Source organism: Polypterus senegalus, chromosome 16 (assembly GCF_016835505.1).
Source record: "Polypterus senegalus isolate Bchr_013 chromosome 16, ASM1683550v1, whole genome shotgun sequence".
NCBI classification, from domain to species: Eukaryota; Metazoa; Chordata; class Cladistia; order Polypteriformes; family Polypteridae; genus Polypterus; species Polypterus senegalus.
The window spans coordinates 102,268,725-102,291,650 of record NC_053169.1 but is presented as its reverse complement, the minus strand read 5'-3'; the positions used below and the strand labels follow the sequence as shown (position 1 = coordinate 102,291,650).

The window sequence follows — 22,926 nt, the reverse complement described above, 5'->3', positions numbered from 1 at the left end:
GGTCCTGGAACTTCAAAGGTTCGGTTTTACTTAGAAAAAAGTCTTTTACGGCAAAATGAGGAAATGCCTAAAAGGCAAACCTCAGAGCCGACACATCTAACCTTAGCGTAAATTTCTGAAAATTAGAAGAAACACTTCCATATGAAAAATGAACGGATGCCAATGTCAGGTGTGCCCCATTTTTTTAGGATCCATAGACAAGGTACAGATCTCCAAGAACGGATACTATTAACAGTAACCAATAATTTATGCAAAATATACAGTATATATAAAAGAAAATATAAAATAATTCACAAAATAATATTTATAAAATGACAGAAGATTGAATAAAAAGAAATACTTGAACCAGGCATGAAACCCTGGCTCTCTCCTACCATGTAGCTTTTACTTTAAATGGAGAGCTTCAGCAAGAACATGGGGACATGGACGGAAACTCAAGCGTTGATTTCACACACGTGTTAGAAATTTCTGCATGCATAAAAACTATGGAATAAGAGGCCTGCACAACTCGACTTGGGGAATAGGATTGGTGACAAGTGGTGGGCTGCATGGCCTGTTCACGTCAGACATGTTGTCTTCTATGCACACTTTTTCAGAGTTTTTGCTTCCCAGCATCTAAACATAAAGGCGACGTCTGCCCTTCTAGAGGCGCTTGGCTAAAAGTGAACACAATTTGGTTCCCTTTTCCGCCTTCTCTAGGAAGGCTTTTAATAGTACACTTTGTCCACTCTCTGTTTCTGTGTTTAAATGATGAGATCTGCAGTAAAGTAGGCACTTTTCAAATATTTTCTAAGGTCACCCTTGTGTGTGCGGAGACAGCTTGGCTGGCTTATCTCAATTCTTTAAAGTGGGACAGACCAAGTGGCAGCTTATCTTTGGCCATTTTCTTAGCTTCCTGATTAATTTCCTGTTTTTCTGTTATTTAGTTTTCCCAGCTCATTAACGGACTTAATTAAAAATAATAATCATAATAAGAGACATGGTGTGCGGTGCTAAGTGTTGCCATTCTTTAGTGTTTGCACCCTACTTCATTTTCTGGCTTGATGCCTTTTCATTTAATTTCTGTCCTGACCCCCCCTTCTGATTTTTGGCCTAACACTCACAAAGGTCTGAATTACTTTAAGGGATCACCACAGAGCTACAACATAACAAAATGTGAGCACAGTAAAAGTGAAGGGTCTGAATACACACTGAAGGCATCGTCATTAATAAATTGAGTTCAGTTCTCACAGTCAGGGTTTTGTTATTTTTAGCCAGAGGTGTTTATGGTTCCCCTCTCCCTTTGAAGAATTGTTTTAGGCCTCGGCCTTGTTTAAATCATGTGAATTTATTTTTCCCACATTAAACAACATTCAATACCCCAGAAAAACAAAGTGAAAATGGGATTTTAGACATTTTTGCAAATTAAAACCAAATAAAAACCCCTGAAATATCCCCTTGACATAAATATTCAGACCGTTTGCTTTGACTCAGGTGCTCCCATTCTACTGATCATCGCTGAGATGTTTGGAGTCAACCTGTAGTCAGTAATTCAGTTGATTGGGCTTATTAGGAAAGGCACACGTCGGACTACATAAGGTCCCATAGTTAAGCTAAAGCCAAGCCATGAGGTCAAAGGAACGGCCTGCAGCGCTTGGAGACAAGATTGTGTCGAGGCACAAATGTTCGGAAGGCTTTAGCACTGAAGGTTCCCAAGAGCACAGTAGCCTTCATAATTCTTAAATGGAAGAAGTTTGGAACAAACGTGACTCTTCTTAGAGGTGGTCATCAAGCCAAACTGAGCAATCGGGGAAGAAGGGTATTGGTACCAGAAGTGACCAAGAACCTTTTGGTCATTCTGACTGAGCTCCAGACTAGTGTGGAGATGGGAGAAACTAGCAGATGGACAACCATCAGTGCAAACCTCCACTAATCTGACACAATTAAGGGCAACATCATAATTTGGGCAGTAATAGAAAGTGAAGGCTGGCTATCATCTGCATGTGAGTGAAAATGAATGTGTTTTCTAATGAGAGTTCCCAAAAGAGGCTTGTAAACCGAGTACAGAGAGAGAGCCCTGTGGGACACCATATCGAACTTCTGAGTAAAATGACAAGAGACAGAGTCCTGTCAGCACATGGGATGAACACAGAAGTGTTTGGAGGAAACCAATGCCAACCTGGTGTACAGAATCAGACTACGACCAGACTAGGAATTATAGCTACTAGCTGGGGGCACTGCTAGAGGGCAGTGACGTTGGCATCGCTATCATGGTATGATAATATACAGTACTGTGTCTCTCCCTCAAGTTGAACCATAATCTCCAAGAATGATTTTTTATTGGCAATAGCCTCTGTCTGAAAACCCACCCATGAACGTTTTAATTTTATCCCAGGCCAGCTCCAGGGGGTCATTTAGCTGGGGTAAATTCCCAAAAATACCACAGCTACTGTGATAGGGAGCCATCAGTCTTCCCGTTTATCTTTTGGTCAATTCATCCAGCCAAAGGTCAAGTGTAATGACAATTTCCTGTCAGGGATTAATAAAATATATGAAATAATAATAATAAAAATCTTCAAAACTTGCTGTGTCCTGAGTAGTGTGGTGGAGAAGCTGGAGCTTCTCCCAGCAAGTATTGGGCACAAAGCAGTAACATGCCCTGGGCAGAATAGCAGCCCATCAGAGGGTGAACACTCGCACACACATCTCTCTGTCCAGTCATCCATCTCTTACATCTTCCCTTCCATCCATTTACCAGCTGCTATTTCTTCCAGCCTTCCATCAATACCCAGGAGCTCAGCTTTCCCAGCCTTTCCTGTCAAACACGGCTGTAAAGCTGCACCAGATAGCGACGCGCAAAATAAAACTCCGCAAAAAACCATCGTGGAGCAAAAACGCACACGTGACTTAAAGGAAGTATTTAAAGACCTCCTGAGTAAGTCGGCGAGTCCCAAACGCCACTGCACAGCCTTCGTGTCCGCAGAGAAGACGAAACGAGTCGCACGTGTCACCGCCAGCGGCTTGTGGCTGAGCGAAGGCTGGGCAGCACCTGCGCGCCTGCGCACTAAACTCTGCCTGCTCTCCGATGTCGGCTAATAAGCCTGGCGGGCTCGCGAGGGACCTCCTGCTGCGGAACTCCAAACACTTCGAGGTACGGTAAGCGCGTGTGGGCGACAGGGGGCAACTTTAACTGGCATGTCTGAGTCTCTTGAAACGCGTACCGAGGAGCTTTAGTGACAGACCTGTCAAGACATTTGGCACATGTGACACAAACGAGCGAGCTGCTGCGTCTTTGGGTTTCTTCAGTCTTGGAGGAGCGCCGTCGCGTGCATTTGATGCGGGAGGGGAACGAAGTGCAGGCTGTCGATGACCTGAAGTTGTCTCAGAAAGGCCAGAGTGTGCTAACGAGACATGACTTTAATCAGTTAATTCAGACTGCGTTTGAAGGATTAACTCCGTAAAAGTAGGAGCAGCGGGGCTCAAGTTCAGTGCAGGGGGTCCCTGTGGCAGCAGATTTATGAGTGAGTGAGTGTTCACCCCGCAATTGGCTGGCACTGATGGTGGAGCGGGTAGACTCCAGCTATCCTGAAAATGGATGGAGATATATAGAGATACAGGTATACAGAGAGAGAGAGAGAAAAAAAAACCACACAAATGATTGCTGCATTGTGTGATCGTTTTTCCTGCAGTTGTCACAAATTATTGACATTAATACTGTGTGGCTATGCAAATTTCCACGCTGTAAGTGGCCACTGCAGGTGCCCTCAGGATGATCAGCAGCTCTTTTCTGTTGAGGTTCTGCCAACTTGTAATCCCTTTCACCAAAGTTCAGGTCCAGCTCTTCAGGGATGTTGGTGGGCTGCAGGTTTTCATTCTCACCCTTTTCCCAGTCAGTTTTCACTGCTAATCAACTTCTTTTCCCCTTCATTTTAATAGCTCTGTTTTTAAGGATTCAGTTCTCTCAATTGATTCATTTCTTCATTAAATGACAACCAAACAGAAATGAGACGTGAAACGAGCAGAAGGATGAGCAGATAAACTGGGGCTGCAAACTCCAATCAATTTCACTCCAACCACTTTGTTAATGAGAAGCCGATTATTCTTGCTGTTAATTAAACTTGTTATTTAATTCTATGGCTTGTTGCTGCTCTCATTCTGCCACAGCACCGTCAAAATATTTTGGTGAGCCGAGAGATCAGCCTTACGGAGACCTTCACTTTTCTTTATTTTCAGATATTGTGTGATGGGCACAGGTGGCGGCTTGTTTTGTGTCTCAGTATTATTTGGCTGCTAATTAAGGAGAAAAGAAACAACAAAGGGGTCTGAGTCAACTTAATTAAAATGAAGGCAAAAGAAGTTAATTAGCAGCAAAAACTGTTCACTAATGAAGAAGAAGGTGAGAATGAAAACCTGCAGGCACTGCGGCCCTCCAGGACCGGAGTTTGAAATCCGTGATTTAGGTGAACTACACGCAAAAAGGGGTTGGGTTTGGCTTTTTTTTCTATCCATCCATCCATCCATCCATCCATCCATTATCCAACCTGCTATATTCTAACTACAGGGTCACGGGGATCTGCTGGCGCCAATCCCAGCCAGCACAGGGCGCAAGGCAGGAAACAAACCCCAGGCAGGGCGCCAGCCCACCGCAGGCACCCACACACCAAGCACACACTAGGGACAATTTAGGATCGCCAATGCACCTAACCTGCATGTCTTTGGACTGTGGGAGGAAACCGGAGGAAACAATTGACTTTTTTTAATTATTATTTTAAGAACACAAACTCTGACTTGCAGTCACTCCAGCAATACAAAGGTCTGACTTTCTATTAACCCAATTCCATTGCTATGAGCATCGGGACTGAAGAGACGAGCCACACGCACACACCATGCAGAACTCTCAGACATGCAGATGCATTTGCCATTTAACGTTGGGACACTGAACAAACCTTCCCAATGTTAGGGGGCCATGAGGAACGCCACCCAGAATAACAGGCACAATAAGTCATGCGTTGTCTCCTTCTTGGCGTACTGCTTTGCAATTCCTTTAGCTCATATGAATCGTCGGGGCTCTTGACTGCCGCACACAATACTTCAGCTCCTCCATTCCGCTCCTGTTGTCCACCCACAGCTCCACCTCTCGCAGCTCATTGCCTTTTGAAAACGCCAGGCCACCTGTTCCTCAAAATGGTCCTGTAACCCGCGCCACAGTCTGTACAGCATCTAAAACATGTTATACTTTACCATGTCTGTTCTTCAGGTTAGTCCTGACCCACCATATTGAGGGCAGTTTGTTCAAAACCCACTCAAACATCCTACACATATTCTTTTTAGCTCTGAAGTGTAATGTTATGCCAAGCAGGCACAAGATTTCAGAGGGTGACTGAAGGAAAAGACGTAGTCAATAAACCAAAGCGAGTGTCAGAACGAGTAGAACCACAATCAGTAAGCAAAACTCAGAATCACAGGACAAAGTCAGAAGGAGTGCAGAAAGAGCAAAAACCAGAAAACAAAGTCAAGAAAAATTTGGAGTGTGTACATAGTTGGATGAGGACATATACTCTTAGATGACCTTTTATCCCATTGCATTGTGACTGACGGGGCCACCACCTCTGAGGACAAGTCCACTCCGGGACGGTCCTGTGAGTCAACATTAGAGCTGTTCAAATGGCTGCAATGTAAGGTCACAAATCAAGATCATACGTAGAAATTCAAAAATCATTTACGGATTCCGTAGGGTAAGGAAAAACCCAAGAAATGTACAAGATCATCAAAATAGGAGACCCTGACGTGTAAAGGTTTTATTAAAGTGCACATCTTTGTACAGATGACAGTAGTCAAGTAAACATAAAAAAGAAAAGCAACAGTTTTAGAAATGTCTACCTGGTGCAGCAGAATGAAGGCACCAAGGAGCCACAGGATGAATGAATGGCTTACAGCGCTTCCCTGGCTCAGTCCTGGGCGAGCCCTAAGGCTGCGGGTTTTTATTTCTTACTTTTAATTAATGTCCAAATCTGCAGAAACGGGCATTGGCTCCCTGTGACCCTGTGATGTCCAAAGCAGGTGAAGAAATTCTGTATTCACTTTTCTCTGCAAATTGCATCAAACACTCGGGGGATCCTTCACACGTTTATCAATGTCAGATCACACAATCCAATGAGTCAAACGGTGCCCTTCTGGCTTCACTGGTGTTTTCACAGAGTCTTGAAGATGATGACAAGAAGCTAAAGAGAAGGGAGAAGAACAGAGTGGCTGCTCAGAGGAGTCGGAAGAAGCAGACGCAAAAGGCCGACAAACTCCACGAGGTGAGTGCCGGAGAATTTGTGGCTAGCGCTGATATGATTACGGGATAAAGGTGACTTCGGATTGATAATTCAGTTTTTGAAAAGTGCATCGTCTTGGACAATTTTGAAAATGTATTTATTTTATTTTTAATTTCACTGAACTGCTTTAAATTTAGGTTTCATTTTTACAATTTTTCAAACCTGACAAATTTTGGACACTGGCTTCAGAGGAATACAATCCAAAAAAAAAAAAGTAAAAGAAAAATGAAAAGCACTGCTACATTAGCAGGGGCTCATTCTGCCCGTGACATTCTGAATCTTCGTAGAGCATACAATATGTTGGGGGTTCCTTGGCGGTGAAGCCCTGTGGTGTGGTCTCCTCCCGATTCTGGGTCAGTTTCTCCATAGTGTGCCTTTTACATGTTCTCTTGTGCTGGTCCGGTGGTTTTGTAGACTTTTCCAAGTTCCTTCCATACTTTAGACCAGGGGTCTCCAACACGTCCCTCGAGAGTTACCGGTAGCTCACAACTCCTTTCCAAGTAGCTCGCCAAAGGGTTAATGAGTTTGCTTTCACTTGGGTCAACCAAATTTTGCATACAAGTATTCGGTACAAAGTGTAGATTTCTATCAACTTTTGGGCTCTTTCCGCTAACCGGATGTGCTACTTTACGTTTTATTTGTGGAGCTGCAGAGTCTGAATTATTTATCTTTACTTTTATGGTAATTGTTCAATATATTATTAATTTGATTTGTTGTTGATGGTTCTTTAATGTACATAATATAAAAATCTAATTATTGACTTGTGGTTTACTTCTCAAATATCCATCCCCATATCTGAGTATATAAGAAAGTCGAAAGTTGAGGGGAGTCACTCCTGATTTTTAGTACAATAACAGTAAGAGCCTGAATGTATTTTGATGGGAATGGCAAGGTGGGAGCCCACAGCACACACAGTCGCACACTCGCCGACTCACACGTACCTAACAGCTACAGGAGATGCACACAAATGTGCATGGAAACTGTTCATGAAAGGCGGTCAAGCTGGGAGATTGTCAGCAGTCATCATTAGGGTTAGGGTTCATGTTTTAATTACAGTGTCCATAGCGGCAAACTGACCCACGTTAACAAGTACATCTCTCTCTGTATGTATATATACACACACACACACACACGTATATAAAATCCAACATCTTTCTGTCCGTATGTATGTACGTCTGTCCATTTTTTCACGAGAGAACCATTTAACAGATTTTTCTATAATTTGCTTGAACATTCTGTTGTGGTACCCATTTATTGGCGTGAATCCGAGAGACAGAAGGCAGGACTCTCCTCACTCACGTGCCAGCCTCCGTTCCAGTTGCTCGACCTCCCGCCATGTTTTGAAGTGCACCTCGCCTCTGCTTAACTAGCGATACCTGTTTGTTCGGTAGACATTGTTAAAGAGTAACATTTGAAGTTTTTGAGAGAGAAAGAGAGATCAGAGCTTACGTGTGTTTTAGAGGGTAGCTGCTCACTGGCCACGAGCTCTTCTCTTCACACGGGGGACGCTCTCCCGTCAGAGCTGAAACCCCATCAGGTACAGTGCCAGCGTTTGACATTAGAGAGTACCTACCTTCTGCTTGGCCAGAATTACATTTTTTTTATTGATTTTTTTAAAAGTTTGTCCCATTTCACTTCTACGTGGGCAGAGCCGCGGGGGGCAGCTAAACATTTCAGGTAATGTAGATTGCTGCTTGGTGTCTTTTGGTTCAATGAAGCAATTACAAAGACTGCTTTGGTGCTTTCTAGCATACGGGCACAGGAGGTGTGGGAGTATTTACAATCACAATGCACAAAAGCGCCAGCATCACTAACCCTCCGTCGTCTTTGTCTTGCAGGAGTACGAGTACCTCGAGCATGAGAACAGTTCTTTGCAGAAGGAGGTTGAGAAACTAACTGATGAACTGAGACGATTGACTGAAGCCTTAAAAGCACACGAGCCAATGTGTCCCTTGCTACACTGCGCCATAAGTCACAGGCCTGAAGTCATTACCAACTGCCTACCAAGATAAGGTCGTATGGAAGTTCAAACGCAAACACAGAGCCATTGTGGTCGGACGATGTTATGTGAACATTCTGACAGTGACACGAGAACTGTGCTGTATGTAGCGAGCACACTCTGCCATCTTACCCTTTTATTGTAAATTAGAAACTGCATACATAGTATCATATAGCATAGCAGACTTTTATAGTGCCTTTATGGATAATATTGACTAATTTTGGAACAAGGAAGAAGAAATTGTGCCAGAATGCTGGACGTGCTGGTTTAATCTGGTCGTGATCAAGTCATTGAAGCCGGTAAACCCAACTCACTTCATTAAACGTTTAGTCTTATAGAGGTAAGGACTGCAGCCTCTGGTATTGGGGTCTCCAAGTAAAAACCTGAGCGACTTTCACTTGGTTACTCCCAGGAAATTAGGTTTGAGATTAAATGACAGGACAGAAATAGGCAAACATCAGAGTGTTCACAAAGTACGATCCTGATACATGTATGACTTATTTAGTTTGCTTTCATAATGAGAAAAATCCCAAGTGTGTTCCCCATTGGTTTCCCTTGCTTGTGCATTCTGACAACTCCTTCACTCAGTTTTTGACCTCAGTGGTTTCACTGCTCCACAACAGGAGAAGGAAGAAGAAGTGTGAATCGCCACACCTATTTCTGTCATGAACGACAGACTCGCGCTCTGAGGTAACTGTGCTCAGTTCCGCCAGTACCTGAGGCAGCACATAGCTGACAACGGAGGCCTACTTCCTGTAGAGAAGGCCACAGGGCTGACCGCAGTTACTGTATTACTTTCATCTGGAAACTATCCTTCAGACCAGAAAGCGCTCCAGTATGAGGACTGTGGGCTTCGCAAGTCTGCAGTACAACGCAGCACTCATGATAAAGAAAGAAATCCAAGCGTGTCCATCACCCAGCCTTGCAGGAAGGCGTCTTTGGCTTGACATATGAATAGCGAGTACGGCATTACTGATGAAGAGTGAGCAGTTGGCCCAGTGGTTTGAGGTGCTGCCGCTCAGCTCGCGTTCAAGTGACTGTCTGTACTGTGCACAGGCTCACTCTTCACAGGTTAGTTTATTTTACATGGCGCCTTTCTGGAGCGGAGTGGTGGCTCCGAGGGTAGGGATTTGCGTCACGGTCTGAATTCCCGTAAATGGCAGAAGTGACTCCACTCCGTTGGGCCCTTAACCTGCGCTCGCTTCATCCTGGGTGTGACGTTAATCTGTCTCCAGCCCTGAAAGCAGCTCCTCCAACTTGAAAGGTAAAATTTGGGGATTGGTGGCAGCCACCATAAAAAAAAAAAAAAACTCCCACTGTTGTGGCGTCACCCGCAGCACTTGGGTCCTAATTGAGGTGGTCTGACGTGTGGTGGGTGCGGTAACGTGTTATCAGCGCACGGTCCAACCTCTCACTCTCTCTCTGCAGATGACTTACAAGTACAAAGGTACTCAAACATTGTTGCCATGTATTTGTGTACATGCTGAGCATCAGCAGCTGAAGGTGGCACTTGTGACACTAACTTTATGATTTATGGTATGGTGACACAGGCCACAGCTTATTGTTAGGTTAATTGGTGGCCTTAGTTTTAGACTTGTATGGGTTTGTTCATCCACATTTGTTCTCTTTGGTGACATCTTTATCTTTGTCTGACTCTTTTGTCCCACCTATATAGATTCCGATTGTCCCATGGTGTGGACCCTACTTGTTTTGAATGATTGAGTGTTGCATTTTGTTCCTCCGAGTGGCACTCTTTGTATTTGTAAGTTGCCATGTTGATCAGTTAGTCATTCCATTGTATTGTATGCAGCATCACGAGGGGACAATAACGAGTCACACATGTCAATGGAAGAGAACTCAAAAAATGGGTGAGTGCTGTAAAAGTCAGACTGAGCCCACAAACAAACCCAAAATGTTAACCAAAGGTTGCAGTTTGAAAACCCCCAACTATAACCAACCACATGTACTTTCCCTAACTAGTGGTACTCGGGTGTTGTACCGTGTTAGCCATTAGGAATGTAGAGAAAGGCCAAGCAAAATGAGCTCTTTTATTGGCTAACTAAAAAGATTACAAAACGCAAGCTTTCAAGACAACTCGGGCCCCTTCTTCAGGCGAGATGTAACCCTAACTGCATCTTAGATTCCATCTCGCCTGAAGAAGAGGTCTGAGATGTCTTGAAAGCTTGCATATTGTAATCTTTTTAGTTAGCCAATAAAAGGGCTCATTTTGCTTGGCGTTTCCCAAACTAGTGTAAAGTCTGTCATGGATTCCTTGTTTCTTAAAGATATTCAAAAATATTGCATGCAGAACCAAGTGCGCCGCCATCTTAAACGGAGACGTAACACATCTGTGTCAAGTGCCAGCAACATGAAATGGAGGTCGAAGAAAATGTTAGCGAGCAAGAGGGAAAGAAAAAAACAAAAACGGTGAAGTGATGACAGGTAAAGAAATAACGTTAAATAATTTATTTAATGACCATAATGGAAAAATACCAAAATAAAATGTAAAAAAAAAAATTAAACTTAAATCCTAGTGGAAACAAATGTTACAAAGAATGTACAGACGCTAAACAAGGCATGACAGTAAGTAAGCCCGGGTTGAGGGTTTTTTAATCGACGCTCATCCGTGTTCCTCCGAGTCCAGAGCTGGGTGCAGAGGCAGGTGAAGGACCACTGGCAGCGAGAGCAACGACTCTGGGGGGCCCTCTTTGTGTCTGTGAGCAGCTGTACAGTAGAATGGCGTCTGTAAGAGATCTGTGGGCAGGAGGATGGAGTTAGAGGAGGTACCCATCACCTCTGGGGATCGTCAGGGTTCCATCTTGGGCCTTGTTTTGTTCCCTTTATTTTTTTAAAAATATAACATTTCTGCATATATTATATAACATATACGATTTCTACTTTATTATGCACATGACACTCTGTTGTACCTGCCAGTTAAATCAGATGAACCGGTAAACGTCGTATTAGCCTGCTTAGAGCATTTTAAGCATTGGATGTCTAAACATTTCTCCAGAGCTGGCCTCTCCTCCTCCAGAAAATAAAGAATACAGCTGGAAGTTCCATTTGTCTTTAGAGCCCTTCACGGTTTGGCACCGCATAACATCTCGGACCCCCTTCACTCACTGGCCACTTCCAGGCCCCCCGCACCCCCGAGATCATCTGATCAAAACGTCTCTGTGGTTTCGGCCGAGCCTCGAGGATGACCGTGCACTGTGGCTGCGCCCCTTCTATGGGATACCCTACCCTGTCACATTACGTCTGCCATCTCAATTATTGTTTGAAAATCCCAAGTAAAATCTTTCCTTGTTGGCATACGGAGATGCTTAAAAGCAGTAATGGTCCATTTTTCTGTCTCCTAGTAGTGATTTTCTGTGATTTGTTTATTTTGTATATAAGCATATTTAATATATTTATTTTTCATTTTAAAGAGGTTTTACTCTGAATTTTATGGATGGCCCTTTAGTCGACACTTGTTGCGTTTCATTCTACTTTATAAATAAAAGTCTGACTGGTTTGATTTGTGCCCGACAGGGCGGTGGGTGCTGTGTGCCCCTCCTCTGATCAGCCCTTCCTCTTTTAGATTCGGGACTCTTTCTTGCACCCTGTTGTGAATTAAGACAAATGCTTAGGGGCTCACTGCCTGCTGACATGGCCTCTCATACAAGGGGCTCTCATTCATCTTCTGCTTATTCTATGCTTTCACGTTTTTGAAAGAAATTCATCCCCCCTTCATGGTGAAAGGAGCCTCAGGCCGAGTCCAGCAAAGGGCAGGTGGCTGTGCTGCTCCTCTCCAGCTCTTCTGAGCTCAGGCGACTTACGCCTGCCTTTGGCTCCCTCAGCTCGATGGAAGGCATTTCATTTTTTAAAATCTGCTCATTTCAGTGCAGGAGAAGATCCATCAATACAACTTAACTAATACGGATGTACTTTATAAAACACCTCGCCATCGGGACCATTAAACGAAGGGTACAAAAGAAAGAGAACAAAACCAAATCCGGCTCTTCCCCTTCTCTTTGAGCTTTGCCGTCTTCCATCTTCAATCATTCGCTTGACCCCCCGTCTTCCTCCTCCGTCTCTGTGTTTGTGTCGGGCTCCTCTTCCTCAAGTTCCATTCTAGCTGTCCTTCTGGATCCTGCCTTGGGATCACAGCTGGGACGCTCACCCAGAATGTCCTTCTCTGCTCAGTGGGTGCGTGCCAGCTCTATCACGGGAGTGGGACTTTTAGCCACAGGTCTCCCTGAAGGAATCAGAGATGGCGTCAATAGTAGTAGCCCAGAGTAGGTGACCACTGGCTCAGCCAACCTGGACATTTGATTTCTGAAGCTGCCCTCAGCGGTCTCTGCCAGTGCAGACGGGTACTCGGGCTGCCCGTTAGGTCTGTGCACATCCTGGGGCCAACTGGGTAACCGTCACTGATGTAAATGCCGCCTGTGATTTGACATTATGATTACTGACTGATGGGTCGAAGGAGATACATGACAGGGGGCTGCTGTGAATCCGAACCTGTCCAGTTTGGGTGAGAAGACCACTACAGCAATCCGGCCAAGGAGGGAGAAGAACAGATGAGGAAGAAGAGCATCGTAAAGGACGAGGGCTTTCTGCTCGACTGCTTCTGTCTGGCCAAGTGAAGCGTGAGGATAAGAAGCTTCATTGTGTTATAAATCTGCCCGTTTGTACTCGCCCGCTTTTTATTATCAGAGTGTTGGACATTTTGTTTTTATTTTAATCCAACCAACCTACAGAAGGAAGTCTGAAAACAGGAACTGATACGCACCCCTTAGCAGGACAGGCATGGCAGGGCACTTCTTCTATTTGATCTTGAAGTACGCCACTCACTGGACTCCGAGCATCTCACACAAGTGCTGCGTATGAAGGCATGTGGGTCTCAGGGCAGCGACACACAACTCGGGTACAGCACGCCCAGCAATGAACATGATGACCATAAGACATGAACTCCCCCGACTTAACATGGCGGTGCTTTGCAATTCTGTATCCATCAATTAGGCATTCGGCCAACCCACACACCCATAAGGTCCAGCTACTCATTGAGCCGTCCATCTGCCAGTCCACCGGCCCAACCAAATCATACGTACATCAGCCAGTCCAGCCACCCTTTTGTTAACCAAGCGATTACCCCATCCACCTGCCCCACGGCTGGGCACGCCGTTCATCTGTAGCTCTCCCAGCAACTCAATGAGGGAAAATGGCATAGAAAATGGAGGGACAGACAAACGCCAAAGAAAAGCAAAGGAAGCCAAAGAATTCCCAGGGTCATTTTAACAGAGCAATCTGGTGCCCTCTAGTGGCTCCAATGTGACTTAACAAGTACTACTTGATTTACATCCCCACTTAATCTGACTCACCCCAGCTGCTTTGGGCAAAGGGCAGGAATGGCTGCCAGTTTATAAAGGGCGCACACAACTAAGTCAGCTAATTCATTCTAAAAATGGCTTGGTAAGTGCAAAACGGGAACAACTGCCAGTCCATCACCGGGCACCTCACAAACAGGAGAACATGCAAAGTCTGCACACACAGTGACTGGGCAGCGGTCTGAACCTGAGCCCTGTGAGGTGCTAGTGCCTACCACCATGCCACCCTCCATGTCTACAGACTATACCCAGTGCTCAAAGTGGAACCAAATCACTGGCCATACAGTGACATGCGATCAAAGAGTTTAGCCCCATGAAGTTTCACTTGCCAGGATACATCAACACTCGTTGAGATTTGTGTAAAGGTGCCGCTGCTTGATTTTCTCAAACTCTGTACCCCTGTGGCCGGGGCTTTTCGCCTATTCAGAGGATGCTGGGTGTTTTAATAACCGAGAGCCCATCCATCCATCCATTAACCAACCCGCTATATCCTAACTACAGGCTCATGGGGGTCTGCTGGAGCCAATCCCAGCCATCACAGGGCGCAAGGCAGGAAACAAACCCCAGGGCAGATCCAAGAGTCCAAGATTCATTTTATTCAGAATGATGGGTAACGTCTTTTGAACTCCTGTTGAGGTACAAGCCAGTATGATGATGTATATCATTAGGCGCTTTGAGTAGTGACATAAGCGCTATATACCTGTAAAGAATTACTATTATTATTATTGTTAGAGATGGTAGCACTGGCACAAGCCTGGCATACAGATGTCACATAGAGGGAAGCATTTAATAAAGACATGGCCGCCACTGTGTCCTGTGCCATATGAGCAGACATTGTGCCTTACAAACAACATTCAGTGGTTGTGATGTTCTTCTGTCACATGAAGTCTGAGGAGGGCACAAAAAGGAATGTATAGATCCATCAGTAATATTGTCTGTTATATAGTGCCTTCTTCTTCTTCTTCTTTCGGCTGCTCCCATTAGGGGTCACCACACTGGATCATCTTTTTCCATCTCTTTCTGTCCTCATCATCTTGTTCTGTCACACTCGTCACCTGCATGTCCTCTCTCACCACATCCATAAGCCTCCTCTTAGGCCTTTCTCTTCTCCTCATACTTGGCAGCTCTATCCTTAGCACCCTTCTCTCCTTATACCCAGCATGTCTCCTCTGCACATGTCCAAACCAACGCAATCTGGCTTCTACTAGCACATTACAAGTAACGAAGTACAGAATAAAACATAAATGGCATGCGCCGGCCTGCTGAGTCCAAACGTCTTCTCATTTCGACTGACGTGACTCACTACGGCGCACACAAGTGAGGGCTGAAGCAGAAGTGTGGCGCCTTAGCCACTAGGGGGCCACACCACTCGTAGCAGGTTTGTAAATAGATAGATAGATATTTTATTAATCCCAAGGGGAAATTCACATAATAATCCAGCAGCAGTATACTGATACAAAGAAACAATATTAAATTAAATAGTAATAAAATGAAAAAATTAAAATAAAATTAATGTTGCATTTACTCCCCCGGTGGAATTGAAGAGTCGCATAGTGTGGGGGAGGAACGATCTCCTCAGTCTGTCAGTGGAGCAGGACAGTGACAAAAGTCTGTCACTGAAGCTACTCCTCTGCCTGGAGATGATCCTGTTAAGTGGATGCAGTGGATTCTTCATGATTGACAGGAGTTTGCTTAGTGCCCGTCGCTCTGCCACAGATGTTAAACTGTCCAACTTTACTCCTACAATGGAGCCTGCCTTCTTAACAAGTTTGTCCAGGCGTGAGGCGTCTTTCATCTTTATGCTGCCACCCCAGCACACCACCGCGTAGAAGAGGGCACTCGCCACAACGTCTGGTAGAACATCTGCAGCATCTTACTGCAGATGTTGAAGGATGCCAACCTTCTCAGAAAGTATAGTCTGCTCTGACCTTTCTTACATAGAGCATCAGTATTGGCAGTCCAGTCCAATTTGTCATCCAGCTGCACTCCCAGATATTTATAGGTCTGCACCCTCTGCACAGTCACCTCTGATGATCACAGGGTCCATGAGGGGCCTGGGCCTCCTAAAATCCACCACCAGCTCCTTGGTCTTGCTGGTGTTAAGGTGTAAGTGGTTTGAGTCGCACCATTTAACAAAGTCTTTGATTAACTTCTGTACTCCTCCTCCTGCCCACTCCTGATGCAGCCCACAATAGCAGTGTCATCAGCTTAACTTTGCACGTGGCAGGACTCCGAGTCATATTGGAAGTCTGATGTATATAGATTGAACAGGACCAGAGAAAGTCTAGTCCCCTGCGGTGCCACTGTATTGCTGACCACAATGTCAGACCTGCAGTTCCCAAGACGCACATATTGAGGTCTGTCTGTAAGATAGTCCACAATCCATGCCACCAGGTGTGAGTCTACTCCCATCTCAGTCAGCTTATCCCTAAGGAGCAGAGGTTGGATGGTGTTGAAGGTGCTAGAGAAGTCCAAAAACATAATTCTTACAGCCCCACTGCCTCTGTCCAGGTGGGAGAGGGATCGATGAAGCATATAGATGATGGCATCCTCCGCTCCCACCTTCTCCTGGTATGCGAACTGCAGAGGGTCGAGGGCGTGGCGGACCTGTGGCCTCAGGTGGTGAAGCAGCAGCCGCTCCATGGTCTTCATCAGATGTGACGTCAGAGCAACAGGCCGGAAGTCATTCAGCTCACTAGGACGTGATACCTTTGGGACTGGGGTGATACAAGATGTTTTCCAAAGCCTTGGGACTCTCTCCTGTTCCAGGCTCAGGTTGAAGATGCGCTGTAGAGGACTCCCCAGCTCCAACACACAGGCCTTCAGCAGTCGTGGCGATACTCCATCTGGACCTGCTGCTTTGCTGGCACAAAGTCTTTTCAGCTCTCTGCTCACCTGGGCTGCTGTAATTGTGGGTGGGGATGTCTCACCTATGCTGGTATCAGCAGAAGGATGGTTGGAGGATGCAGTACTCTGAGGTGAGAGTGGGTTACTGTGATCAAACCTATTAAAGAAGTTGTTCATTTGGTTTGCTCTCTCCACGTCTGTCTCGATGGCGGCACCCGCTTCGAGCTGCAGCCAGTGATAATCTTCATCCCATCCCACACTTCCTTCATACTGTTGTTCTGCAACTTCTGCTCCAGCTTTCTCCTGTACTGCTCTTTCGCCCTGAGCTGGACTGGAGTTCCTTCTGCACGCGCTTGAGCTCATGCTGATCACCACCTTTAAAAGCCCTTTTCTTCTGGTTCAAAAGGCCCTTGATGTCACTTGTAACCCATGGCTTGTTGTTAGCATAGCAGCGTACTGTTCTTACTGGAACTACAATGTCCATACAGAAGTTGATGTAATCAGTTGTGCATTCAACAGCCTCTTCAATGTTCTCACTATGTGACCCAAGCAGGATATCCCAGTCTGTAGTTCCAAAGCAGTCTCTCAGAGCCTGCTCTGCCTCAGGGGACCACTTCCTGAATGAGCGTGTGGTTGTAGGTAGCGCCCTCACTCTTGGTTTGTATTGAGGCTGAAGCATCCATTGTACATCCATCCTGTGTTAAAAATTAGCGATCTTAACGACAACATTTATTTCTACAGCACAGGCTCAAAGTGTGTAACAAGATGTCAAGGAAACAGTACATGAAAAGAAAAACAAATTCAAATTAGACAAGAGTAATAATGAATACATCACAAAAAATAACTCAATGCGGACTGGTATAAAATAAATGTACAATTCGTCAAGTCCTTATGTTTTTTAAGTGTCTAGATCAGATGGGCTGAAAACACAGGGAAATAAAATAGCAGATAAACTGTAAAATAAATAAATAAATAAAATCTGTAGGGGTTCAAGGCCAAAGGACAGACTGCTGTGCTCTGAGACGCCACTTTCTTAGAAATGAAGCAATGCGAGAGGCAGCAGCGGAGACTGTAACGGCAACTTTAGCCACTAGGGGGCGCACCGAGCACAGCAAACTGCGGGGGAGCGCAGCGCGTCTCCGCTTGGCGTTCGTATGGAGTGGGAGCCGCGACCGCTTAACGGAGAGGAGCGACTCTTGTGCGTCGATATAGCGCCTTTCACCCCGGTGGGGTTAGTGTTTACTTTTATTAAATTGTGTCAATTCCGCTGATGGCATTTCATAGCTACTCTGTCACACCGTACGGCACTTTCACGATCCATGGCCGGCTGGCTCTGTTGTTCAGCACCTCTCATGTGTGTCATTCGAGTAAGTGCTGCCTGTCACATCTGCCAGTCTATTAAAGAGCACAGTGCAGGTCTCTGTCTGATAGCACTTTGTACATCGGTCATATTTAATACCTGCTACCTTTCACAGTGCGTCTACACATCCATTTATTATATCGCGCCTTCATTGTTGTTTCTGTATCAATCCGTTATATATTGTATCTGTCTATTGTAAGTTTGTATTTGAGTAAGTAAAGATTCTAAAAATTATTTTAAAAACCTGTTATACCTTTCAAATGTATCTAATATACAGCGCCTTTCACCTGTCAGTATGTAGCACCTTTCACTTATCTATCTATCTATCTGTCTATTATATAGTGCCTTTCACATCTCTCTCTCTATCTATCTATCTATTGTGCATTTCACCCATATACTGTATCTGCTGTGCATTACATTTATTATTTTGGAAACATTGAAGTTTTCAACCCACTGATTTATTAAAAAAATAACTTTGTAATATAACTTTCATGTTTGTCTAATATATATACTGTAGCAATCTAATATGTAATAACTTTTATATTATATAACACCTTTCATATCTATATTGCATTCATCTATGTATCTATTATATTGTATATATTGAATTTCCTGCTTGATTTTGTAAATATTTTAAAAACGAAAACTTTTATACTGTACTTTGTATTTCTAATATACATTTCTACATCTTTCGATATTTTATAGCGCACCTTCCTTATCTATTAATTACAGAGCCCCTTTTTGTGTCTCTCTATAGTGCATTTCATCTATTATACATTCTGTCTATAATATTGTATATACTGACGTTTGTACTTTATGCAATATTTAAAAAAACATAAAGTGTCTATGATTTAGTGCCTTTTACGTCTACCTTGTATTCAGCACCTTTTGTACACGGGTACCAGTCTATTATATAGCGCCTCTCATATCGATCGATGTAAACGTGTCAGCATTTTCTTTCAGGGGGCTACCCGTTACGGTTAGATGTGGGGCTGTCAGGCGTCGCCCCGGTGCCCCCCTTTGTCACGTGATCTCCTAGCAGACACCCACCTCGGTTTCATCCCCGGGGGTGCCACCTGTTCACTTTGCGCGCGCGCGCACGTTGGGGTGGGGTGGGTTGTTACACACCGGCCACTGTGACGGACACAGCCGAGAGGACACGAAGCGCCACGCCTGCAGCCCTGACATCCCCATACTCACAGACCATGAGGACCAGCGTGGGCTACAGGGGACATCCAGTAACATGAGGGTCTTGAGTGGCACCCCCGAGGTCAGGTCCAGCGGGAGCGCCGCATTGCGGCCGGTGAGTCAGCCCGCAGCACTAAGTGGAGTTCTCGATTACGGCGCGAGCGCAGCGTGAATCACGTTGAGTCACCGGAGAGCTGAGGCTTTGCTTAATTTAGCAGCCGCTGCACAATCAAATAAAACATTCATGTGTGCCCCACGTAAGCAGCGCAAGAAAACTCAGGGCACATTTAACTCTTCTCGCTGAGCACATTAAACGGAGCAGGCGGGCCATTAATTGCTCATCAGGGGCCCCTGAGGAGTTTCAGACCACCTTGCATTGTCTTCATTGAACACCTGCTGGCTGACAGCTCATCCTTCCCCGCTTGACTCCACGGTTAGGGTCGCTTACATTCTGTGTGACTCGAGGCTGCTTTTGCTGTTGTGAATGCCAGTTTGGTTAACCTGACCGAGATGATGTTTGGGCTAAACAGGGCATGGCAGGGGGCAGAGCCGCCGTTAATAACGAAGAACGACGAAGTCAGCGGAACTAATAAGGGATTCGCATGCTTACCCAAAACTACCCATTGTTACTCAGAACCACTCGTACCCTTACCCATAACTATCTGGCCAGGTTGGCACAATTTTTTATCTCTGATGTTTAAAAGGCATACTTGTAAAGTTAAAAGGTATTGGGCCACCCAAATTTTCACAGTTGAAAAGAAAGACAGGCTCCTTTGTAAACTCGAATTTTGCCTGGCTCAATGTGGGTAACTTGGTCATAAGGACTGGTAAAGATGGCATACCCCCAACTCTAATGAATGGGATTCACTGTTCTGTTTAAAGGGCACTGGAAAAGGTTAACTGGAGTTGGGCCACCCAGTTTTGAGAAAACAAAGGTTTGATAAATTGCAGTTGAAGTTTGCCCGGCCAAACATCTGTACCTTAACAAAACTGACTGGCAAAGTTGGCAAATTTCCATATCTGATCAACAAGAATAATGAGTTGTTTAATGGGCAATACACAAGGTTAAATGGCATTAAGCTACCCACATTTTCAGTTTTGAGAAATGACCAATGTCTTTATTAAAAGGCAGCACCCAACATGGTTAACTGGGTAAGAAGGACTGGCAATGTTGGCAAACTCCCATATCTAAAGAATGGGATATACTGTTCTGTTTAAAGGGCACTGCAAAGGTTTAAATGGCGTTCATTCACCCAGAAATTGAACACTTTTAAGGAAAGACAGACTGGTTCAATGTGCCAAACAGTCTGGCATATTTGGAACACTGCCATACCTAATTAAAGGGCCCAGGATGCTTAAGGGGCACTAATAATTTTTTTTATTTGTATTACTATTTAATTTAATATTGTTTCTTTGTATCAGTATACTGCTGCTGGATTATGTGAATTTCCCCTTGGGATCAATAAAACATCTATCTATCTATCTATCTAGCCTTTCATCTATCTATCTATCTATCTATCTATCTATCTAATAAGGATTAAATGGCATTAGGTCACCCAAATGTTTACGGTTTTAAGGAGAGACGACCTCTTTTGGTAAATGACACTCGAGTTTTGCCCGGCCCAACACAGGTGACTGGATCAGGTGGACTGGCACACTAGCAGGTTTAATGCATGGAATGTACGGTTATGTTAAGTTTCAGTTTTAAGGAAACTCAGATTCGTTTTTACTTTCTTGTATATGAAGTATAAGGGGAGTATTGGAATCCTCTAAAATTCCATTTTGATGACGTTTTAGACCTCCCTGAGTCCGAAAATACAATTTTTGGAATTGTGTGTCTGTGTGAGTGTGTGAGTGTGTCTGTGTGTGTGTGAGTGTGTCTGTGTGTAAACACGATAACTTGACTTCACTTTCACTTCGCTCAATCAAATTTTTCATACAAGTATTAAGCACAAAACTAGGATTTCTATCAACTTTTGGGCAATTTGCGCGGACCGAAGTGCTGCTTTACCGTTTCTTCATGCAGCTGCTGAGTCCGATTTATTCAACTTTACTTTTGTAACAATTGTTCAATATCTTATTAATTTGATTTGTTGTTGATGGTTCTTTAATGAACGTAATATAAAAATATAATCCTTGTCTTCCGGTTTACTCCTCAAATATCCATCCCCATATCTGAGTAGACGAGGAAGTCGAGGGGAGCGCACTCCCGGGGAGCTGCGGATAAGAAGCGGACTTCAGCCCCGAATGCTCATGAGCGATATTCTTTAGACACAAGGCTATCAAATTAGCCAGAAATGATTTTATTTACAATAACACGTGTCCATTTTTGGAGCGACTTTGCCGTTTTATTTTCTGAAGCCGCTTACCCGCCCAATGGAATGCCAGCCGAGCTCATTGTGTTGGTGACTCGTCGCCAGCTGGTCAGAAGTGCCCTAACTTCTCCGGGTACTACATAAGAGTTTGTACCGTTCAGGCTTTTACTATTTTATTATTACCTTCAGTGTGTCTGCAAAACATGGAGTGCATACTGAGTCGTGCAGGGCTGCATAAAAGAAGCATCAAAACTCACCGGCCGCCTTCCAATGAATGGCACACTTGAAAATGTAGTTCACTGAAAATCATTCGCGCGAAGCATGAAACGTCACTTCCATCACCTTGGACCTCGCCAATAGACGCTGGGCAGGACGGTGACGTCATCAAAGAGAACGCTGGACGGCGCACGGCTCGAAAACCCCGATGACAGCGCCGTAGACACATACAGGTAGACGCCGCATTCACTGTGTTGCCCAGTCGACACGATAAATCAGCGTGTCCGCCATATTGCGAGTGGCAAAGTGCCATTTAAACTAACACAGGTAGACGTGGAAACCGGGTTTTCTGATGAAAAACAGTAACGTTTAAAACAGTATCATTTACATACAAGAGATTTTGGCGAATCGTTTACATGCGATTATTTATATCCATTTATTAACTAATAATGGCAATTATTAAATATTAATAATAATTATCATTAATATTAAATAATTCCTCCCAAATAAGTAACATTTATCGGACTGCCTTCTTCCATCTCCGAAACATTTCTAGACTTCGTCCTGTTCTTACACAACACAGTACTGAAGTATCAGTTAATGCCCAAGTCACCTCACGTATAGATTACTGTAATGCTATTCTATCTGGCATCCCACAAAAACGTATCCATCGCTTACAACTTCTTCCAAATTCTGCTGCCAGGATGATAACCTGCTGTTCTAAATCCACTGAACACATCACCCTGATTCTCTCTCGACTTCACTGGCTCCCTCTTCACTACAGAATACGACACACAATACCGGGTGGCACGGTGGCGCAGTGGGTAGTGCTGTTGCCTCGCAGTAATTAGACCTGTGGGTTCACGTCTCGAGTCTCCCCGTGTCTGAATGGGTTTCCTCCCACAGTCCACAGACATGCAGGTTAGGTGCATTGGTGATCCAAAATTGACCCTAGTGTGTGCTTGGTGTGTGAGTGTGCGCCCTGTGGTGGGCTGGCACCCTGCCCAGGGTTTGTTTCCTGCCCTGTGTTGGCTCCAGCAGACCCCCGTGACCCTGTAGTTAGGATATAGCGGGTTGGATAATGGATAGATGGATGGATACACAATCCTGCTCTTAACATTTAAAGCTCTCCACACCTCACTGATCTCCTCCAGACTGGCACTCCTCTCGCTCACTCTGATTCTCATCAGCAGCTCGACATTCTGTGCCACACGTCAGACTCAGTGCTATGGGAGCTCGAGCGTCTCTCCTGGTGCTCCTCAACTCGGGGATTCTCTTCCCTCTCATATCCGTCAGCTCAATTCAATAACACATTTTAAAACTGCCCTCAAAA

The 22,926-nt window shown here is 44.7% G+C and overlaps 1 protein-coding gene across 1 annotated transcript; it reads left to right on the top strand.

Annotated features, from left to right (window-relative positions):
* Positions 1-2,942: 2,942 nt before the first annotated feature.
* Positions 2,943-10,349, top strand: batf3 (basic leucine zipper transcription factor, ATF-like 3). Its single transcript, XM_039738871.1, has 3 exons — positions 2,943-3,130; positions 6,177-6,281; positions 8,138-10,349. The coding sequence occupies exons 1-3, from the start codon at positions 3,065-3,067 to the stop codon at positions 8,309-8,311; spliced, it is 345 nt and encodes a 114-aa protein (XP_039594805.1). The 5' UTR covers positions 2,943-3,064; the 3' UTR covers positions 8,312-10,349.
* Positions 10,350-22,926: the final 12,577 nt, after the last annotated feature.